Source organism: Symphodus melops (genome assembly GCF_947650265.1).
Source record: "Symphodus melops genome assembly, chromosome: 5".
Classification (NCBI taxonomy): Eukaryota; Metazoa; Chordata; class Actinopteri; order Labriformes; family Labridae; genus Symphodus; species Symphodus melops.
The window spans coordinates 25,780,188-25,797,310 of record NC_136695.1 but is presented as its reverse complement, the minus strand read 5'-3'; the positions used below and the strand labels follow the sequence as shown (position 1 = coordinate 25,797,310).

Here is a 17,123-nt window from a genome sequence, read left to right as displayed (position 1 = left end):
TTTGGTTTTTTTTTTTACCCAGAAGTAACCATATTCGGACCACAGTTGTGATTCTCATTCCATTGTCTGTGTTTTTGATTACAGGTTGTGATCCAGCAGCAACCTCAAATGTTTAAAGATGAAACTGAAGCTCAAAATAACCACAGTTCCTCGAGTGTCCCCATAAATCTCGTCTTAAAATTTCCATTTTTACAGCAGAAATTAACATGTTTACAGCCAGGTTAAAAAAAATGTCTTGTTTACTATTACTTAAATTTTAACCGTAAAAAAAATAAAACTGTGTGAATAGTTTGCTCATTTTTTTGAAGACAACAAGGTGAAGACATTTGCCTAAATCTGCATAAATAATGGGTGCAGCTGAGTTGGCTGACAGGTGTTGTAGCTGTTTACCAGGAGTTTTAAGGCCCGTCTTCGCAAATAGGATAGACTGATTGAAAGTAGGACTAAGATAGCACTACCACACGAAAAACACACATGCAAAAAGCATTATATCGAAGAAGACTGAAGACAAGCAGCTGAGACTAAACACTGAAAAGAGACAAAAAGAAACAACTGACAGGGATGTCAAATTGCGCCATTTAGATTTGTACAACTGGACTTCTCTTTGGACTTATCCTCTGCTGTTTAATAAACAGAGTTGATAGAGGGAAGTTCAATATGGCTCCAATATGACTCTATCTAGCAACATAGATAGATCTATCTATCTATGTTGCTCCGGCCATTTCAACATGTGGATCATTCTGAGGTCCTAGGTCATCTATTTAAAGATGGAAACACTCAGTCTCTTTAGCATTTGCACATGCATCAGCTGGATAATTTACAGGCCCACACAGGGTTGGAATTCCATCGCCCAATCCAAGTCCCAGCAGGAGGCCGAACAACAGGCTATTAAATTGACGAGCATTTCATCGACACCCGAGGACATGAGCAGGTGGGAGAAGGAGGGGAGACGAGATATAGAAGAAGGGTGAGGATTTGAGTTACTGCTGCTAAGGTCCACGACTCTATTAGCAAGTGTGTTCAAACGTGATGACCTCTGAGTGTTTATAATCCATGTAGGGCCTGTATCTATACCTTCACAGAACTTGGTGTTCTGATGCAGTTCGCTCATAAACTAATAGAATAATAGAGTTGAAGTAACTGGATAGTCATAATACAATGAATTTCCCTCGGGATCAATAAAGTATCTATCTATCTAGTTTGACTTTACTGAAGAATTAACTTTTATAATACTTCAGAGCTAACATCACAACACTTCAAAGAAGATTTTTTAATGAATCACTTAATTTACGAAACAGTCCAAATCACTCGCTATTCAAGGCAATCCATATGCCCAAACATATTTGACCCCCAAAGTCCAGTTTGGTTTGACTAAAGAGTGAGTGATATAGCCCACCTTATCTGATGACATTCCTCTGGTTATATTCCTGACTGCAGCTCCAGAGGTAGTCGGTGGAGAACCTATCTAACATGCGTGGGATCAGCGAAGGCCAGCATCCTTTCCCCTCAGTCCCCCTGTCGCCCCTTGTACTCCCTGCTGTGAAGGTGGAGAGCTGTCAGCTTACACAAAGACGCTGAATTGACATAATTACTTCAGCCTTCTTGTTTGAGACACTTTCCTTTCCTGACGGACAACAATCTTTCATCTTATTTCTGCAGAACAACCTAATCTGCCCTAAACAACAGAACTCATGCATTTGTACTTAAATGACCCCGATATAGCTTGAGACATGGCGTTGGCACTTAGAAGTGCCAACAGCTGCAGACCTCTGATGACTTTGCACAGGACAGTATGTGGACTCTGTTTTCGGCACGTGAGCATGTATATGATAAACACTGATGCACTTGTACACGGCGTTCTGTACATTGTGTTCCTTATGTATCCGAGACACAAAACTGGAGCACAGGACCATTGTCTCCCCCTAGTGGTCACATTCATAACAAGGCAAGTCTCATAACTCGACACCAAGACAGGATGCCTCACATGAATATGCCCAACATGTTTATTGACACACACACTCACAGATGTAGGCATGGACTCTAATGTTTGGGTTATGTACCGGTAAGTGGTTAAATAAGGTCAAATATTTGATCAACTTTACACACTTAAGGAGAAGATTGAAAAACTCTGATTGATTTTCATTTAGGAAACAAACTTTCCTACTTTATTGTGAGCAGAAATACTTCCAGTTCAGTTATTTTTTTTTTTAAATTCAAGGTGGAATATTAACTTCAATCTGATCATAAATATACACTCAAGAATGAGTGAATGAGGCTGTGTCAGTTCTGCACATGATTCACATTATAAGTACATTTTATACATGTGCCATGATGGGATTTGGGTTTTTTTTAGGGATACCAGTGTTATTCTCATTTGTTTTGTTTCACATGTCCTTATGTTTTAAATATAGTTTAAAACAGAAATAGGCCTATCAATAATGCATTCACTGCTGTAACTGTTTCTATTTGGTGTGGAGAAAGCCACTTTGCTTCTCCATGGTGGTCTCCCTCATATTCTGATTGAATGACATTATCACTTGTTTCATAAATGAAATATACATTAATAAAGATACAATGTGTGAGTAATAATATTATATTATATTGTCATGTTATGATTACAAGCAGCTTTTCAGCATGTCATCAGTTTCTAACTAATATCCCCATTGTGTCTTATCTGATTGTGTTATCAACAATGCCAAACTGAACAGACTTGAATAGTAGGCCAAAAGTGCAAATATGCACGTGTACCCTAGGAAACATTAACTTACAGTTTGCTCATGTGCACATAAGAAGTCGAGACTGCTTTGAGATAAAAGTATCAACACACATTTACAGAGACCTTTAGACTGCAGGACTCCAGACAAGTCTTTTCTGGATGCTGTCAAAGAAACGCAAACAGCTGTTGGACAGAAGACATCACAATCACAACATAAGAGAATGTTTGTAAGAGTCATTTAACTTTACCAAGAAATATCCAAGTTAGGTCCAGCATGTCTGCAATCATTGGGCTTTTTATAACACCTTTTATTAAATACAGGTCATGTTTTACCTGTAATCCAGCCTGAATCCTGACCTCGTGGTACTTTAGGGGGCCGTCAAAGTTATCTCTATAAGCCACTGAAAGGTTTTTAACATCACAAACTAATCAATGTGATGTTAATGTTGCTTAGTGGAGCATAGGGCAGCAACCAACGGATTCTGTTTAGAGCAGTTTTCTTCAGCTGGGCCCATGTTTGTCCAGTTTTCTTTGCTTTGCTCTCGACTGATCTTCTATTTATCAATAAAAAATTTTTTTTTAGCAACTTGAGATCACGATTTCATCCATTCCAACATATAGCTTCAATTCAGTCACATTACTTTAAAAAAACTGAGCCTTGTTCAACCCCTAATAGGACTCTTGAGCCACCTTGTGGTTATCAAAGGTTACGACCTGTAGCAGAGCACCTTGCTAATTAATCACAAATACCCAGTGTAAGTCAAATTAATAACACCCAGGATGAAACACAGACAAATCAGATCAGATGACAGTCTAAAGAGTGATGTGCACCTGTAAGCCTCCCTGCTGGCTGACTATTATTGTATTGTGTATGGATGTGTTTTGTGTATGTAGGCATATGGCCTGTTTTTAGTTTCATAATATTCTTTGAAATTCTACTCTCAACTATGAGAGTGAAATACAAATTCTAAATATCTGCAAGGGAACGACTAGAGAGCAACTGGATTAAGTTTGTGATGATGTAAAAGATGTAGACAAGAAAAAAATAATGTTTAGGCTACAAACCAAATAACTAAATCCTGCTCTTGTAAAGAAACACTTTTTTTGAAAGTTGAATAATGAACTAAGGGTAGTTGCCAATATCTAACTGAAAAATAAAAATGTGGACAAAACTTAAAGGATAGTTTGGAGAAAACTATTACCCGTTCTGAATAAGCAATATTTGCAAATTGTTGAGAGTTGGGCTGTCGAGCATCCTGCGGGTGTCTCAGAGGTCTGAGCTAGCTTTCTGAGCTGTGACACAGATAAGATCAAACTGTGAACTCGTATCCTCGGGGAGACGTCCCGGGGTGGATTATTAAGAATTAATTTTGTTACGAGTAAGACCAGGAGGTGAATCTGTGTCCGGCGGGACACAAGACTTTAACAGTCACAGGGACTTTAAAGCAACAAGATGTGTGCACACTGAACTGATTACTTATGGTAGTCGTTCGTTATAAACAGACCCAACACAATTTTAAGAACCTATACATCGTTCTGAATAAGCAACACTGGATTTTTTAATGTATCTTTTATTTCCTCTGTCATGATGCCTTTGATGTCTTGTGTAAAGCACTCTGAATTGCCTTGTTGTTGAAATGTGCTATATAAATAAACCTGTCGTGTCTTACCTTACCCATACTGCATTGAGCCAAAAGGAAATTTGCAAATAATTCATTTTTTCATAATTTTCATGAATAGTTTTTATTTTTTTTTTTTTTTTCTAAGAAATTGTATTACATTTTAATTGACAGATTAATAATGTGGGAAACCGGAGCACCCGGGGTAAACCCTTAAACAGATCTGAGATTTTTGTCAGATTTGTCAGATTTTGTCAGATTTTTCTCTGACAAAGGCTACTGATGATACCTTAAAAATCCATTAACTACGAAGAAACAACTGCTCAAAAATAAAATCAGACGTTTTTGCTTGTAGATCCATGCAGAAAAGTCTATAATTCTCGCTCGGGCCATTTTGAAAAAGGATCTGATCTTTGCCCATCTTGCAGTGTGTGGCCTAACTGGCTCATCTAAGGCTGTCTTTGATTTGGCTTGCTTTTGATTTCTGCCAAATTCACGAGATATAGGAGTTCCTAATAGGTTAAACATAGGTGAACTGGAAAAATAACGTATCCAGTTTACACGGCTTTCAAGACTCTCTTTGTTGAGGTCCGCCTTTGATATGGGTGCTTTAGGCTTTTTCATAAGCAAAGATTTTGAACTTCCCTGAGTTGGGGGTGCAGACGCTGCTGGGTTGGAGTCAGGTGAACTGCTGCCAGATTGTGGTTTGTCTGGGTCAGCAGTTACCAAACCTTCCCTAACTAGCTCATTTAGGGCAATTAATATGCGTGGATCTATACACAAGCTGCGAGATGTGCTAGATTGTTTTCTGTGAATCACAGGACACCTGCTCACAGGGATGCTTTCCTGCTCTTGACTGTCAGAGCCTCTACTGCGGTCAGTTTCCTGATCCAGCAATCTGAGATCCTCGTTCCTTTCACCTGCCGTGTCTGTCTTTACATTGGGTTTCTCTTGATTTCTGGCTAATTTACGGGACTCAGAGGTTTCTGATGAAGTAGACATAGGTGAGCTGGCAAAACAACGTTCCATGTTTGCACGGGCGTAAAAACTCCCTTTGTTGAGGTCCTCCTTTGATATGGGTGCTTTAGGCTTTTTCAAGAGAGAAGATTTTGAACTTCCCTGAGTTCGGGGCGCAGGTGCTCCTGGGTTGGAGCCAGGTGACAAAGCATCCTCCCTACGAGGAACAATTAGGCGGCCCATAATAGTTGTATGCATCCGTGGAAGCAAAGACATGTTGACAAAAAATCAGATATTCAAAAGAGAATAAAGAAAATTGAAAATGGTTGAAGTTGAACTGTTCTGCTTTGCTAATGAGACGAATTGAGAAAATCAAACAGCGTTGGTGTCTTTATGATGAAGAAATGCCTGGAAATATCAAAGCCCAATTACGTCATAGAAAATAGAACGTGACGTCACTATGAGTGTAAGCGTCTTTTAAAAAAATAACACAAAATGCCCAATCAACGCTCCAAACCACCGCAGGATGCGTGAGGCTGACGTCATGCGTTCACGTACGCGCAGTTAACAGCAAGTATAATCAGGCCTTTCGTGTTATCATCCAGTATATGATGCTCAGGTGATATTGTCAGTGTTACCTTTATGGCTAAATAAGTTGATGCATTGAATTGAATTGAATCGGTACCACAGACAGAGCCCAGCGCTGTATCGTTACCATGACAACAGAACTATTGAGTAGACTAATTCATGACGCAATGTTTGTTTACCTTAGATTACAGAACTGTCTTTACAGCTAAAACAGTATGCACGCTGTTCACTCGTGTAAATCTCCCCTCGTCGTTACTGCTGGGAACGAAGACCCTTAAAATGACCAAAGAAATGACTATAAACGCTGTACCATTATTAGGCTACTTTTTTGAAAAGTGCAAGCACCCAAAGGCTTCTCTGCGCGTGCTGTTTAAAGTTGAACTATATTTTCAGTCAGGCAGGCAGACTAGTCTCGATAAGAGACAACATAAATAGACATGATAAATGGTCATTTTTTGACACGTCAGAACTTTCATCTTAGTATTAGGATATCACGTTGAGCCTTTTAGAATGATATATAGCTTATATTTGATATGCAGCTTTGACTTGTTTCTTAACAAATAAAGATGCATATAAAGCATCTTGGGTATAAAAAACGTGACTAGTGGAAAAGTACTGTCACCAATCACATATCAATAATTTCATTTGTCAGTGGTTACTCCATTACATTTGTGTATTTATTTATTTTTAGACTTTTCCTAATCTAAAGGCTTTACAAGACAGAGACTTTTTGATATCAATTTAGGTAAACTGCTGAAAACAAATAAACAGCGCCCCCTTGTGAAAAAATCCAATTGTTTCACTTAATTTTCTTGTATATATATATATATATATATGTATGTATGTATATATGTATGTATATATATATATATATATATATATATATATATATATATACACACAAGTAGCCTAGATCTATTTTACATAGGGAATGATTAAAATGGTTAAAAAGTCGATGTGATAGTAAAATTAAAAATGAATCTGACTCTACAAGTCATTTTATGATTTTAATTATTTACTTCTCTTATTCAATTCATTTTAAAAATTAGGCTACTTGTATAGGTCCATTGAACAGGCAATTTGTATTTCATACAACACCAAACATGGCAGAGGGCCATGATGCTTATATTTGGTTCTGCAATTTATCCATTGTGCAATTAGAGAGCAACTGGATTAAGGCGATAACGATGTAAAAGATGTAGACATCTCCCTTAAAGAAAAAAAAGAAAAAAAAAAATTATATATATATATATATATATTTAGACTGCAAACAAAATAACTCAAACATGGAAGAAATCCTGCCTTGTCTACCAAAGCAATACTTTTTTCTAAAGTTGAATAATTAAGGAAGGGTGGTTGCCAATATCTAACTGAAAAATAAAAATGTGGACAAAACTTTAAAAATGGTTTGGAGGAAACTATTACCCTCACTGCCTTGAGTGAACCAAAAGAAAATGAGCAAATAATTATTTTTTTTCATTAATTATTTTTATTTTTATTTTTAACCAATTGTATTATATTTTAATCAACACATTAATAACGTGGGGAACCGGAGCATCCGGAGTAAACCCTAAATCTCGAAATAACTGAAAAGTAACTACTGTATAAAAATTTCTCCAATCTCAGCAAGTCCATCTGTGACCCATGCACAAAAAGCCAAAGCTTCCTGCTTTGCATGGGACAAAACAGGTCCCATTCTTGCTCTGATCCTGGGGGCCATTTTTCTGTAAGGCCTTGAAAAAGCAGCTCGAACATACTTGACAAGAGACCGAGGCCCTTCTGCTACCCAGGAGTGTGCTGGTTCTTCAAGCAGATATTCCTCCTCATCCTCCTCTATTAGGTCCCACTCATTTGTCCTGTCTTTTTTGTTTTCTTCTACTGCCTCTTCTTCGATTTTAACAGAAAAACAGCCAATATTTTTTTCTCTGACATAGTTCACTGCTGATGCCTTCTTCAGGGTCCATGAAAAAGCAGATGGGATACTGTTACAGAGAAATCCATTAACTATTAAGACACAACTACTCAAAAATAAAATCAGACGTTTCTTCTCATCTGGGCCGTAGATTCTTGCAGAAATGTTTTGAATGGCTTCTTTGACCAAGGAAATGACTGCTGCAACTGTTTCGCAGAAATTACAAGAAGCGGTGTTAACCCCAATACATATAATTAAAAGCAGACCCATTATTGGATGTGTCTTAAAAGCCCTGTCGATGGCAAGTTGAATATCTCGTCTGGTCAGGGAAAAACATTCTGCAATGCTTGTCCTGTAGAAACCATCTTCAATTTTGTTTCTGATCAATGCACACAAGTCTACAGTTCTTGCTCTGACTCCAGATCGGGCAATGTTGAAAAAAGATGTGATTTTTTCACAAGCAAAGCCATAAAGACGAGCAGTTCCTTCAAATGTTATTAACAACAAATCCACAAATTTTGCTTTGGCCACAGCAAGACGTCTTGTAATGTGTGCATGGATCGTGGAACAATAATTTCTTATTACTGTCCAGGGATTGGAGAGAGACATAATTTCTCTGAGCCTTGTGATACGTGTTTCTGCTTTGCTTGAAGAAGAAGTTTGATTTGTCTGTAAACTGCTGCCAGATTGTGGTTTGTCTGGGCCAGCAGTTACCAAACCTTCCCTAACTAGGTCATTTAGGGCAATAAATAGGCGTGGACACAAGCTGCGAGATGTGCTAGATTCATTTCTGTGAATCACAGGACACCTGCTCACAGGGATGCTTTCCTGCTCTTGACTGTCAGAGCCTCTACTGCGGTCAGTTTCCTGATCCAGCAATCTGAGATCCTCGTTCCTTTCACCTGCCGTGTCTGTCTTTACATTGGGTTTCTCTTGATTTCTGGCTAATTTACGGGACTCAGAGGTTTCTGATGAAGTAGACATAGGTGAGCTGGCAAAACAACGTTCCATGTTTGCACGGGTGCAAAAACTCCCTTTGTTGAGGTCCGCCTTTGATATGGGTGCTTTAGGCTTTTTCACGAGAGAAGATTTTGAACTTCCCTGAGTTCGGGGCGCAGGTGCTCCTGGGTTGGAGCCAGGTGACAAAGCATCCTCCCTACGAGGAACAATTAGGCGGCCCATAATAGTTGTATGCATCCGTGGAAGCAAAGACATGTTGACAAAAATTCAGATATTCAAAAGAGAATAAAGAAAATTGAAAATGGTTGAAGTTGAACTGTTCTGCTTTGCTAATGAGACGAATTGAGAAAATCAAACAGTGTTGGTGTTTTTATGATGAAGCAATGCCTGGAAATATCAAAGCCCAATTACGTCATAGAAAATAGAACGTGACGTCACTATGAGTGTAAGCGTCTTTTAAAAAAATAACACAAAATGCCCAATCAACGCTCCAAACCACCGCAGGATGCGTGAGGCTGACGTCATGCGTTCACGTACGCGCAGTTAACAGCAAGTATAATCAGGCCTTTACTGTTGTCGTCCAATATATGACGCTCGGGTGATATTGTCAGTGTTACCTTTATGGCTAAATAAGTTGATGCATTGAATTGAATTGAATCGGTACCACAGACAGAGCCCAGCGCTGCATCGTTACCATGACAACAGAACTACTGAGTAGACTAATTCATGACGGAATTACTCACTCGTGTAAATCTCCCCTCGTCATTACTGTTGGGAACGAAAACACTTAAAACGACCAAAGAAATTACAATAAACGCTGTACCATTATTAGGCTGCCTTTTTGAAAAGTGCAAGCACCCAAAGGCTTCTCTGTGCGTGCTGTTTAAAGTTGAACTAGTCACGAGAGAAGAACGCACTAAATGAAATGATAAATGGTCATTTCTGACATTTCAAAACTTTCATCGAAGCATAAAGGTATCACTTTTTGCCTTTTCGAATAATATAACCTTCATTTGATATGTAGATTTCTTTGCCTTTTTTGTTTTTTTTAGCCTTTTCCGAAAGGCTAAAAAAAAGACGTTTTGATATAATCAATGTCGGTAAACCCCCTGAAAACCAATAAATATCCTCCCGTGGATAAATCCTTTCATTGTTTCACATCATTTTCTTGTGTATTTTGTATACAAGTAGCCTCGATCCACTATAGGGAATGATTAAAATGGTTAAGAAGTCAACGTGATAGTAAAATTACAAATGAATCTGACTGCAAGTAATTTGATAATTTGTAGGTCCATTTATCAGGCCATTTGTTACATGTGATATTTATAATAAAAGAAAAGAAGCTCTTTCCATTGACATTTTGGCTTCCAAAATAAATTTTACTTTAAACATATCTTGAATAGCAAAAAAGGAACACTGTCACTGAAACACATTTGAAACAAAGGCCCTGAATTGAGTTTTGCTCAAGAACAAAACTCCTTTTCAATGACAGTTTTTTTTTTGAATTTCCAGATTTTTTTAAAGGATGCAAGTCGCCTGCATGAAGAGAAATTACCCTTAACCCAAGCTGCCTTCCGATATGATAGAGAGAGGTAACAATCCTCATTTTACTGTTTAGTCTTTTTTAGTCTCTTGTTTGTATTGAGTTTATAATGACTGTATTGGTATAGCATCATTGTTTCTGTAATTCTGTTTTAATCCTAAAAAGTCTAGCCAAGGGACAGGGGGTGCAAATCAGCCACGGATCAATGTGTATGTATGGCATCTACTTTGTATTTTATATATGAAGCAGTGTTTACTGCATGTGTCCCTGTTAATTAAAGAAATAAAGATTTTTTTTAACAATGCCATGAAAAAATAAGCAACATCAGATTTTCTTCCAATTTGATCATAAACACAGCCAGTGTCTTTCTGTCACTGTTCATTTGTGTCTTTTCCAGTCTGAAACATGAGCTGCTGCAGCCACAACACAGAACTGGCCTCTTTTCCGATAACCAACATCCCTCTGTCTGTGTGCAAACATGAGTCGTCCATAGAAGCGTGTTCATAATTCATGTTGATCTTCTGGATTGGCTGGTCTTACAGCTTCATTACTGTCCAAATCTGCATATATCGTGTTCAGGCTATAAGATGAACTAGATCCAAAAAAGTCTCTCATGTAGAATCAAGATTATTGTCAGATAGCTTTACATATGTGCATCAAGCACACAAGTGTTGTATTATATAGAATTTTTGCAGCACAGCAATTGCAGTAATGAAAATGACAAGTGTGATGTCAGGTTAACATGTAGATAGATAGGTGTGTTAAAGCTATAGCAGTGTTGGTTGTGTATTCAGGTGTATTGTTGTGTATAGCTGTTGAAACCCTATCAGTCATCAAAGCTTTATACTTATCTCTTTGTCCACACGACACCTTGTCAGCCTTTTTCCGTTGCCAGGTAACCCAGTTTAAAAAAAAAAACGTGCCGTGCACCTGAATCTAGTTAGTGGTTGTTTGACATGCTGCAGCAGCCAATCAGATCAGTAGGGAGAACTTTCAAGGAAGTGGCCAGGTAACAGAGGAGATAAGCAAGCTGTTTGGTCATGGTTTCAACTTGTGTTTCCATATACGTTTGTAGAAGTATATCATCAAGAACTTTTTGTGCAATTTTTCTACGCTGATGGAAAATCAAAAAGTCTGTTTATTTGTAAGAAAACATAAACGTGCTCAAGTCACTAAGATGCTGCAGTGCAAATTTTTTATGACCAAGTTCTTCATGCACACAAAAAATATGTCTTTGTACATTTGTGTTTGTAGGATTTTGTGCATCAGGTTTACAGGAGCCAGTCTGCCAACACCGCTGACAATGGACCTCTGGCTCTGGGCAAGAGACCCTCTGAAATATACATGAGGAAATCTACACCTGTTTCCAGGTAACCAAGGCAGGGATTCTGAACCGTGACGTTGAATTTAGCATGCGTCTATGTGTGTGCGTCTGTGTGCAAGTACACCTGTGTTAGCGCATGCACAAACAGCACAGCTTCCTAGCTTTACCTGTTCAGACGCTGTGCAGGGACGAAAGCAGCTGTCAACTCCTTGCTGCCTTGATGGGACAGAGATCGATCTGACAAGGAGGAACGTTATGTCAAAAAGATTCCCTTCACTGCTGAGATACTGAGAACTTTACGCATGGAAACAGGTCCAAACTGAGTTGAGCTGAAGCCGGAAAGAGGACACTTTGAGGAGTGTGGATCGAAGAGGCATCTCATCCTGACTGCTGAGAAACGAGACCTGCAAGTATGAATTCAATGTTTAAAGTGTATAAGAGCAAAGTGATGAAGACCCTCAACCCTGAGCATGAGGATGAAGCTGTAGAAGAGGTAATGAACTGAATTCCTCCTCTTGTTGTTTCTCTCACTGATTCCATGTTTAAATGTCAGAAAGTGGATGTAGTATGTGACACTGCATTGAGAGAGTCACCTGGCTTTGTTTGCTCATCATTTTTTATTCATCACAGGGTCAGATGAGATCGCTAAGCTACTGTATTTTCCGTGCAAGGGGAAAAAACTAGGTCTCATACTAACCTCCTCAGGTGGACCTAAAAACAGAACAATTTACTGATGTTGATATTGTCACAGGAGGAAAGATCATTCATTGCACTAATGAAACTGCTTTTTAGACAAGACAACATTGCAAGGCATGTTTGATGGTTTCTTCTTCTTGGTGGAAAGTTACTGCTTACATAAGTACAGTAAAATCTTAAGGCTACTTAAATCTACACAGCTACTCTTTAAGGAATTCCAGCTTATTATTTCTCTGTCACTATTTTGCGATAAAATCCTAAAAAAATCTTGTATGGTGATCACAAACTAATATATCCCATCTGTATCTGCTGGGATGGATTCATTTTTAGTTCAAATGGTTACAAATATCCAATATCTCAATATAGATAGCATCTGAAGTTCAAAAGTTGGGACAATCCTAAATGCCTGTTACTGACAGGGGCCTTAAATAGTATTCTAAAAAAAAAGAAATCCATATCAAATTCATCATCTATCATCTACCCTATGATTTATCTTGCATGCTTTTCAAAGAGGCCCAATCCTGACTAAATGAAGAAATACAGTTGAAGTTGTTACACTTTGACTTTATTTCCTCTAACTCTTCCACACCTGGTTTCATGGACTGCTTGTGACACCTCCAAGGTTTGGTACGAGCGAAACAGACAGGGTGTTGCTTTGACCCAGATCTCTGCAGAGGAGAGAAACTCGATCCTGCACGGGAGCTGAACTAACGGATTAGTTGGCATTCCGCCGATGGATTGACACAGCGGACGACACAGACAGACAGATAACCAGGGCCTGTTGTCTCTCGCTTTGCCGGCCAGAGCATCTACAGGGAATAACATGGATTACTGTGTGTGTTTGGAGAGATCCTTTCACTTCCAAAAGTCTACTGTTCAGGCAGGTGCAGGTTGCATCAATTTGTCTGTTTTTATGGTTTGACAGGTCACAGAGGTGGAGAATGATGTGAGTCCAGTGCAGGAGGACGAGGGACCAAACGCTGTGTCCCAGTTGGCAAGGAAAGTATGTGCACAAGGAAAGATGTTACTTAATTTTTGGAAAATCTATAATCCATGAATGTAGTAAATTCAAGTCCCATAGAGGACACATTGAGTTTTTTGACTGTCAGCAGGTGAGACGTCATCATTTGTGCATGTTTAAGTTTCACAAAGGACCCTCGATGAAACCGCTTCATCGTACCCTCTTTACCTTTGATTCTCTGTGTATGTTTGGTGTTGTGTGCAGATGCAGGGGGCTGGGACTAAAAGCTGGAACAGACTATCTTCTCTCTTCAACAAAGAAGATGAACACCAGCTTCTAGAGGAGACGGAGAGCCTGCCAGTCGCAGACCAGTGAGTAGAGATTTGTCTCCACTTGTTGCTTCCAGTCTTTCTTGGATGTCATTCTTGGCTCATGTGTGTTAGAGTGTAGAACTATTTGGTTTTATTTTTATGGTAGCCTACCGCTTGTAAAAAGATCTAGCATTACAACTGTATTATGTTCTTGAAATTATTTAATAACTTGATAAATAATGCAACGTTTGTTGGAAGCAAATCTGGGCTTTATTTCAATTCAAAGTTAATGGACCTCTGCGGATTTTTTTTTTAAAGAATTGCCATAATAGCATTGAAGCCAAGGTTTTACATTCTGTAAATGTATTTCACAAATGTAAACATTATGTGAGGCTGTTTCTAAGAATGTATATTTAACTTGAGAAAATGTTCTCAAGGTATAAAGTAATCTTGACCAAAAGATGATTGCTATTTGCTAATATTTATGCAAACAATGCTAATTTAGCTGCTAGCAGTACTGTTCACTTTTTTTAAATGCTTCATACTGACAATCTGTGACATTATCATTTAATTATAGTAAAGACACAGTAGCCTATAAGAGCAAATAACTAGAAACACAAAACTCAACAAACTGTTTAAAATGGTTAATCGAATAGCAAAGCCATTTTACTCCTGAAATATATTCCACCACTTTATTTCAATTCTCAGTCCACTTGCAATAAAGCCAGAGGAGCCTCCTCAACCCACCAGGCGCTCAGGATTCTGGGATAGCTTCGCCGCTAATTGGGCTGCCAAAAAGCAGGCGGAAGCTGCAGCCGCTGCTGCTGCTGCAACAGACGAGACGGCAGTAGTGCAAGGTGAGGAGGGGGTGACAGAAGGCGCAGGGGAGGTAACGGCCTCTCAGGATGGGCAGACCGCTGAGGCAGAGGAGAGCGAAGAAGCAGGAGGAGGAAGGAGCAGCAACAACAGCTTTTCAAAATATGTCTCACTGGGAGGAGGAAACACTGACGCGTCCTTTAAGTGGAACTTTGTCACCAGCAAGCTCGCAGATCTGAAAGCCAAGAGCAACTAAATGTTTGTGAAGTAGAAATACAATACACATGATGAAAAGGTTGGAGTAGGAACGTAGAGAAAGTTTATGAAGATTATGTCTCTTCACAGTACAGCAATTATAGAAGTCCCCTTTAATGATCACATATTGAACTTTGATTGTCTTTTTATCAACGGGTCATATTTAAAAAATGATGAAACGATAAACAACCTTGAAACCCCCTTTACACCCAGAAACACAGACCGTAACATACTCAAAAACGTGTTTAATATTAGGACTGTGATAGTATGAGGTTCAGTTTCGAAGTGGGACTTATTAAAGAGATCATTAAATAAATTGTGAAATATTTTGAATGGATAAGGAAGTCATACACATACAATATCTGCCCTTAAACTTGTTTGTTATCCATTTTAAGGTGCAGAATGTAACCACAAGATTAACCTGTCTGCTATCTATGGTATCTTACATCCCAAGTGCTTTTGAAACCACATAAAGGGGCCTTCACACCTGCCAGCAAACTTGATCTGATCTGTATTTTCTAAACCTGGATTAAGAGATTAGAGGCAGCGATAGCCGGATTAGTTACAGATTATCTCACTTAACCTGTTTAGAGGCCAGTGGATTTGAATCTGGAGATTTGGCAGGGAGACATGACTATTACATAATGTTTGCAGTTATAAAAACATCTCCCCTCTCCGCTGTCATCAGGGGGGGAAATGTGCTGCACAGTTCTATGAATGTGTGTGTGTGTGTGTGTGTGTGTGTGTGTGGTGAGATAATGTCAGGTGCACAGACATGATGTTTTAACTGACTTGAATTTTTCTGATTGTGACTGAGGCTGATATGTGCAAAGTGTGAGCTTTTTAATTATTCCTAATAGCAAGAAATAAGACTTTGAATATTGTTTTGTCTATTTATCTATATATGTTTATCCTGATGTTATGTTTTCTGGAATGATACAATAAAGAATGCTGCTCTAACAGTTCAGATAAAAAAAATGTTAATGTTTCTTTTTCTTACTTAAACAGGATTTAAATAAAGTGTTATCCCTTTTCAAAGCCAGATGATTATTATGTAGCAGAGGACACCTGAGGAGGAAATGTCCACTGACATGTTCTGTATACAATACACACATACAAACCTATTCAAAAGAGCCCATTTCACAGCATCCTCTTTATCCTTCTGTTTGGGATGTTACTTGATTCACGCAAAAATGATTCATACAAATTTTGTCTGTAATTCAGCCGACCAGAAGGGGGCTCCCTTTACCTTTTGACTGAAACGGTTGTCCTCTCCCCTCTCAGTTCTGTCTCCATGCTCTGTGATAAACCCACCAAAGCCATCACTAATATCAGAGCAGGAAATCTGGTCTGCCAGTAATACTTCAAACTTCTCTGTATTCTCTCTTTCCCTTCTCCTTTATTTCCTGTTTTTCCCTGATCTACGCTTTCCTCTCTCACGGTGCCATGTTTCCTCATGTACAATACTGTTTCCTTTAAATGTACCAGCCTTTGTTGACATTTCCATTTTTAATTTGACAACACACTCTTATAAAAGTGGGACATTACGTCAGCAAATGCCCCCAAAGCTCAGCTTTATGCTATTTCTAGCTGATCAGCTTCCATTATTTCCATGTGTTTTCAGTGTCAGTCAGATTTCAGGCTGTCATCCTGGACCCTGAGTCTCAGTGTGCCGCAGAGGTTTTGTCCAGACGTCCCCAGTTGACAGTTGCATTTTGAGTCAGAACAGATTTTCCCCTTTGAATATTATCAAAATGTTCACCCCTCTGGGTAAGTACTTAAGTAAATCATTCAGTTTCAGTGTCAGGGATTATTTTAAGAAACTCATTGAGGTAAATTGACTCAACAAAGGCGGATTTCTCTGATGCCGTTTGTTTTCTGGTGAAGGCTGAGGCATGCTGCAGACTTGTGTGGTGCTTGTGCGCAGTGCTGGGTTATTGCACTTTTAAGACAGAAACACTCAGTGGAAATGGAGTTTGTAGAGCATGAAAGCATCAGATAGTGGACAGTAATGGTTTGCCAGTGTTCGCAGGGGAAAAATGTGGTTGAGGAGTCCAGAGATAAAACTGGATGGATGAGCGGACTGTCATGTCTTAAGGGTCAACATTTTAAATGTGCTTCAAGGGGATTTGAAAAATCAGCTGCTTTTTTACAAGGTTATTTTTATAAGTAGAGTTAGAGCTACTTTCATGCATGAACCTGTTCCTCACGTCTAACGTTACGTTAGCAGCACAAGACTTTGTTAGCTGCCATTAGCTTAACCCAACATAATCTCCTTCTTAACAGACAGGAGAAGTGTTTCTCTGGAGTTTACATTTTACCCCAAACCATAATTTAAGATTATGTGGAAGACAATTATAAGGTGTTACATCATTTCCCCTTATTCTTTAAACCACACTTCTCATTAGGCTATATAGCAGTAAAATGAAGTGCGACAAACATTGAATAAATAGTAATAAAAAATA

At 38.7% G+C, this 17,123-nt stretch overlaps 1 protein-coding gene across 10 annotated transcripts; it reads left to right on the top strand.

The window, feature by feature from the left end:
• Positions 1-5,708: 5,708 nt before the first annotated feature.
• LOC306824653 (uncharacterized protein C1orf232) lies at positions 5,709-15,623 on the top strand. 10 transcript variants are annotated; one of them, XM_079344858.1, is made up of 7 exons: positions 8,569-9,350; positions 10,265-10,344; positions 11,550-11,665; positions 11,932-12,112; positions 13,241-13,318; positions 13,541-13,647; positions 14,296-15,623. In XM_079344858.1, exons 4-7 carry the CDS (start codon positions 12,032-12,034, stop codon positions 14,657-14,659), a joined length of 630 nt encoding a protein of 209 aa, XP_079200984.1. In that variant the 5' UTR covers positions 8,569-9,350; positions 10,265-10,344; positions 11,550-11,665; positions 11,932-12,031; the 3' UTR covers positions 14,660-15,623. The 10 variants fall into 10 exon arrangements, with proteins under 10 accessions (XP_079200983.1, XP_079200984.1, XP_079200980.1 ...); XM_079344854.1 differs by having other exon boundaries at positions 11,806-12,112; XM_079344853.1 differs by having other exon boundaries at positions 11,795-12,112.
• The last annotated feature ends 1,500 nt before the right edge of the window (positions 15,624-17,123 follow it).

What these genes read in the sequence shown, in the direction of transcription:
- LOC306824653 (XM_079344857.1), top strand. Translation starts at nt 12,032, where the DNA reads ATGAATTCAATGTTTAAAGTGTATAAGAGCAAAGTGATGAAGACCCTC. An exon ending in AGGATGAAGCTGTAGAAGAG is followed by an intron (nt 12,113 to 13,240) that starts GTAATGAACTGA and finishes ATGGTTTGACAG; the next exon opens with GTCACAGAGGTGGAGAATGA. An exon ending in AGCCTGCCAGTCGCAGACCA is followed by an intron (nt 13,648 to 14,295) that starts GTGAGTAGAGAT and finishes TTCAATTCTCAG; the next exon opens with TCCACTTGCAATAAAGCCAG.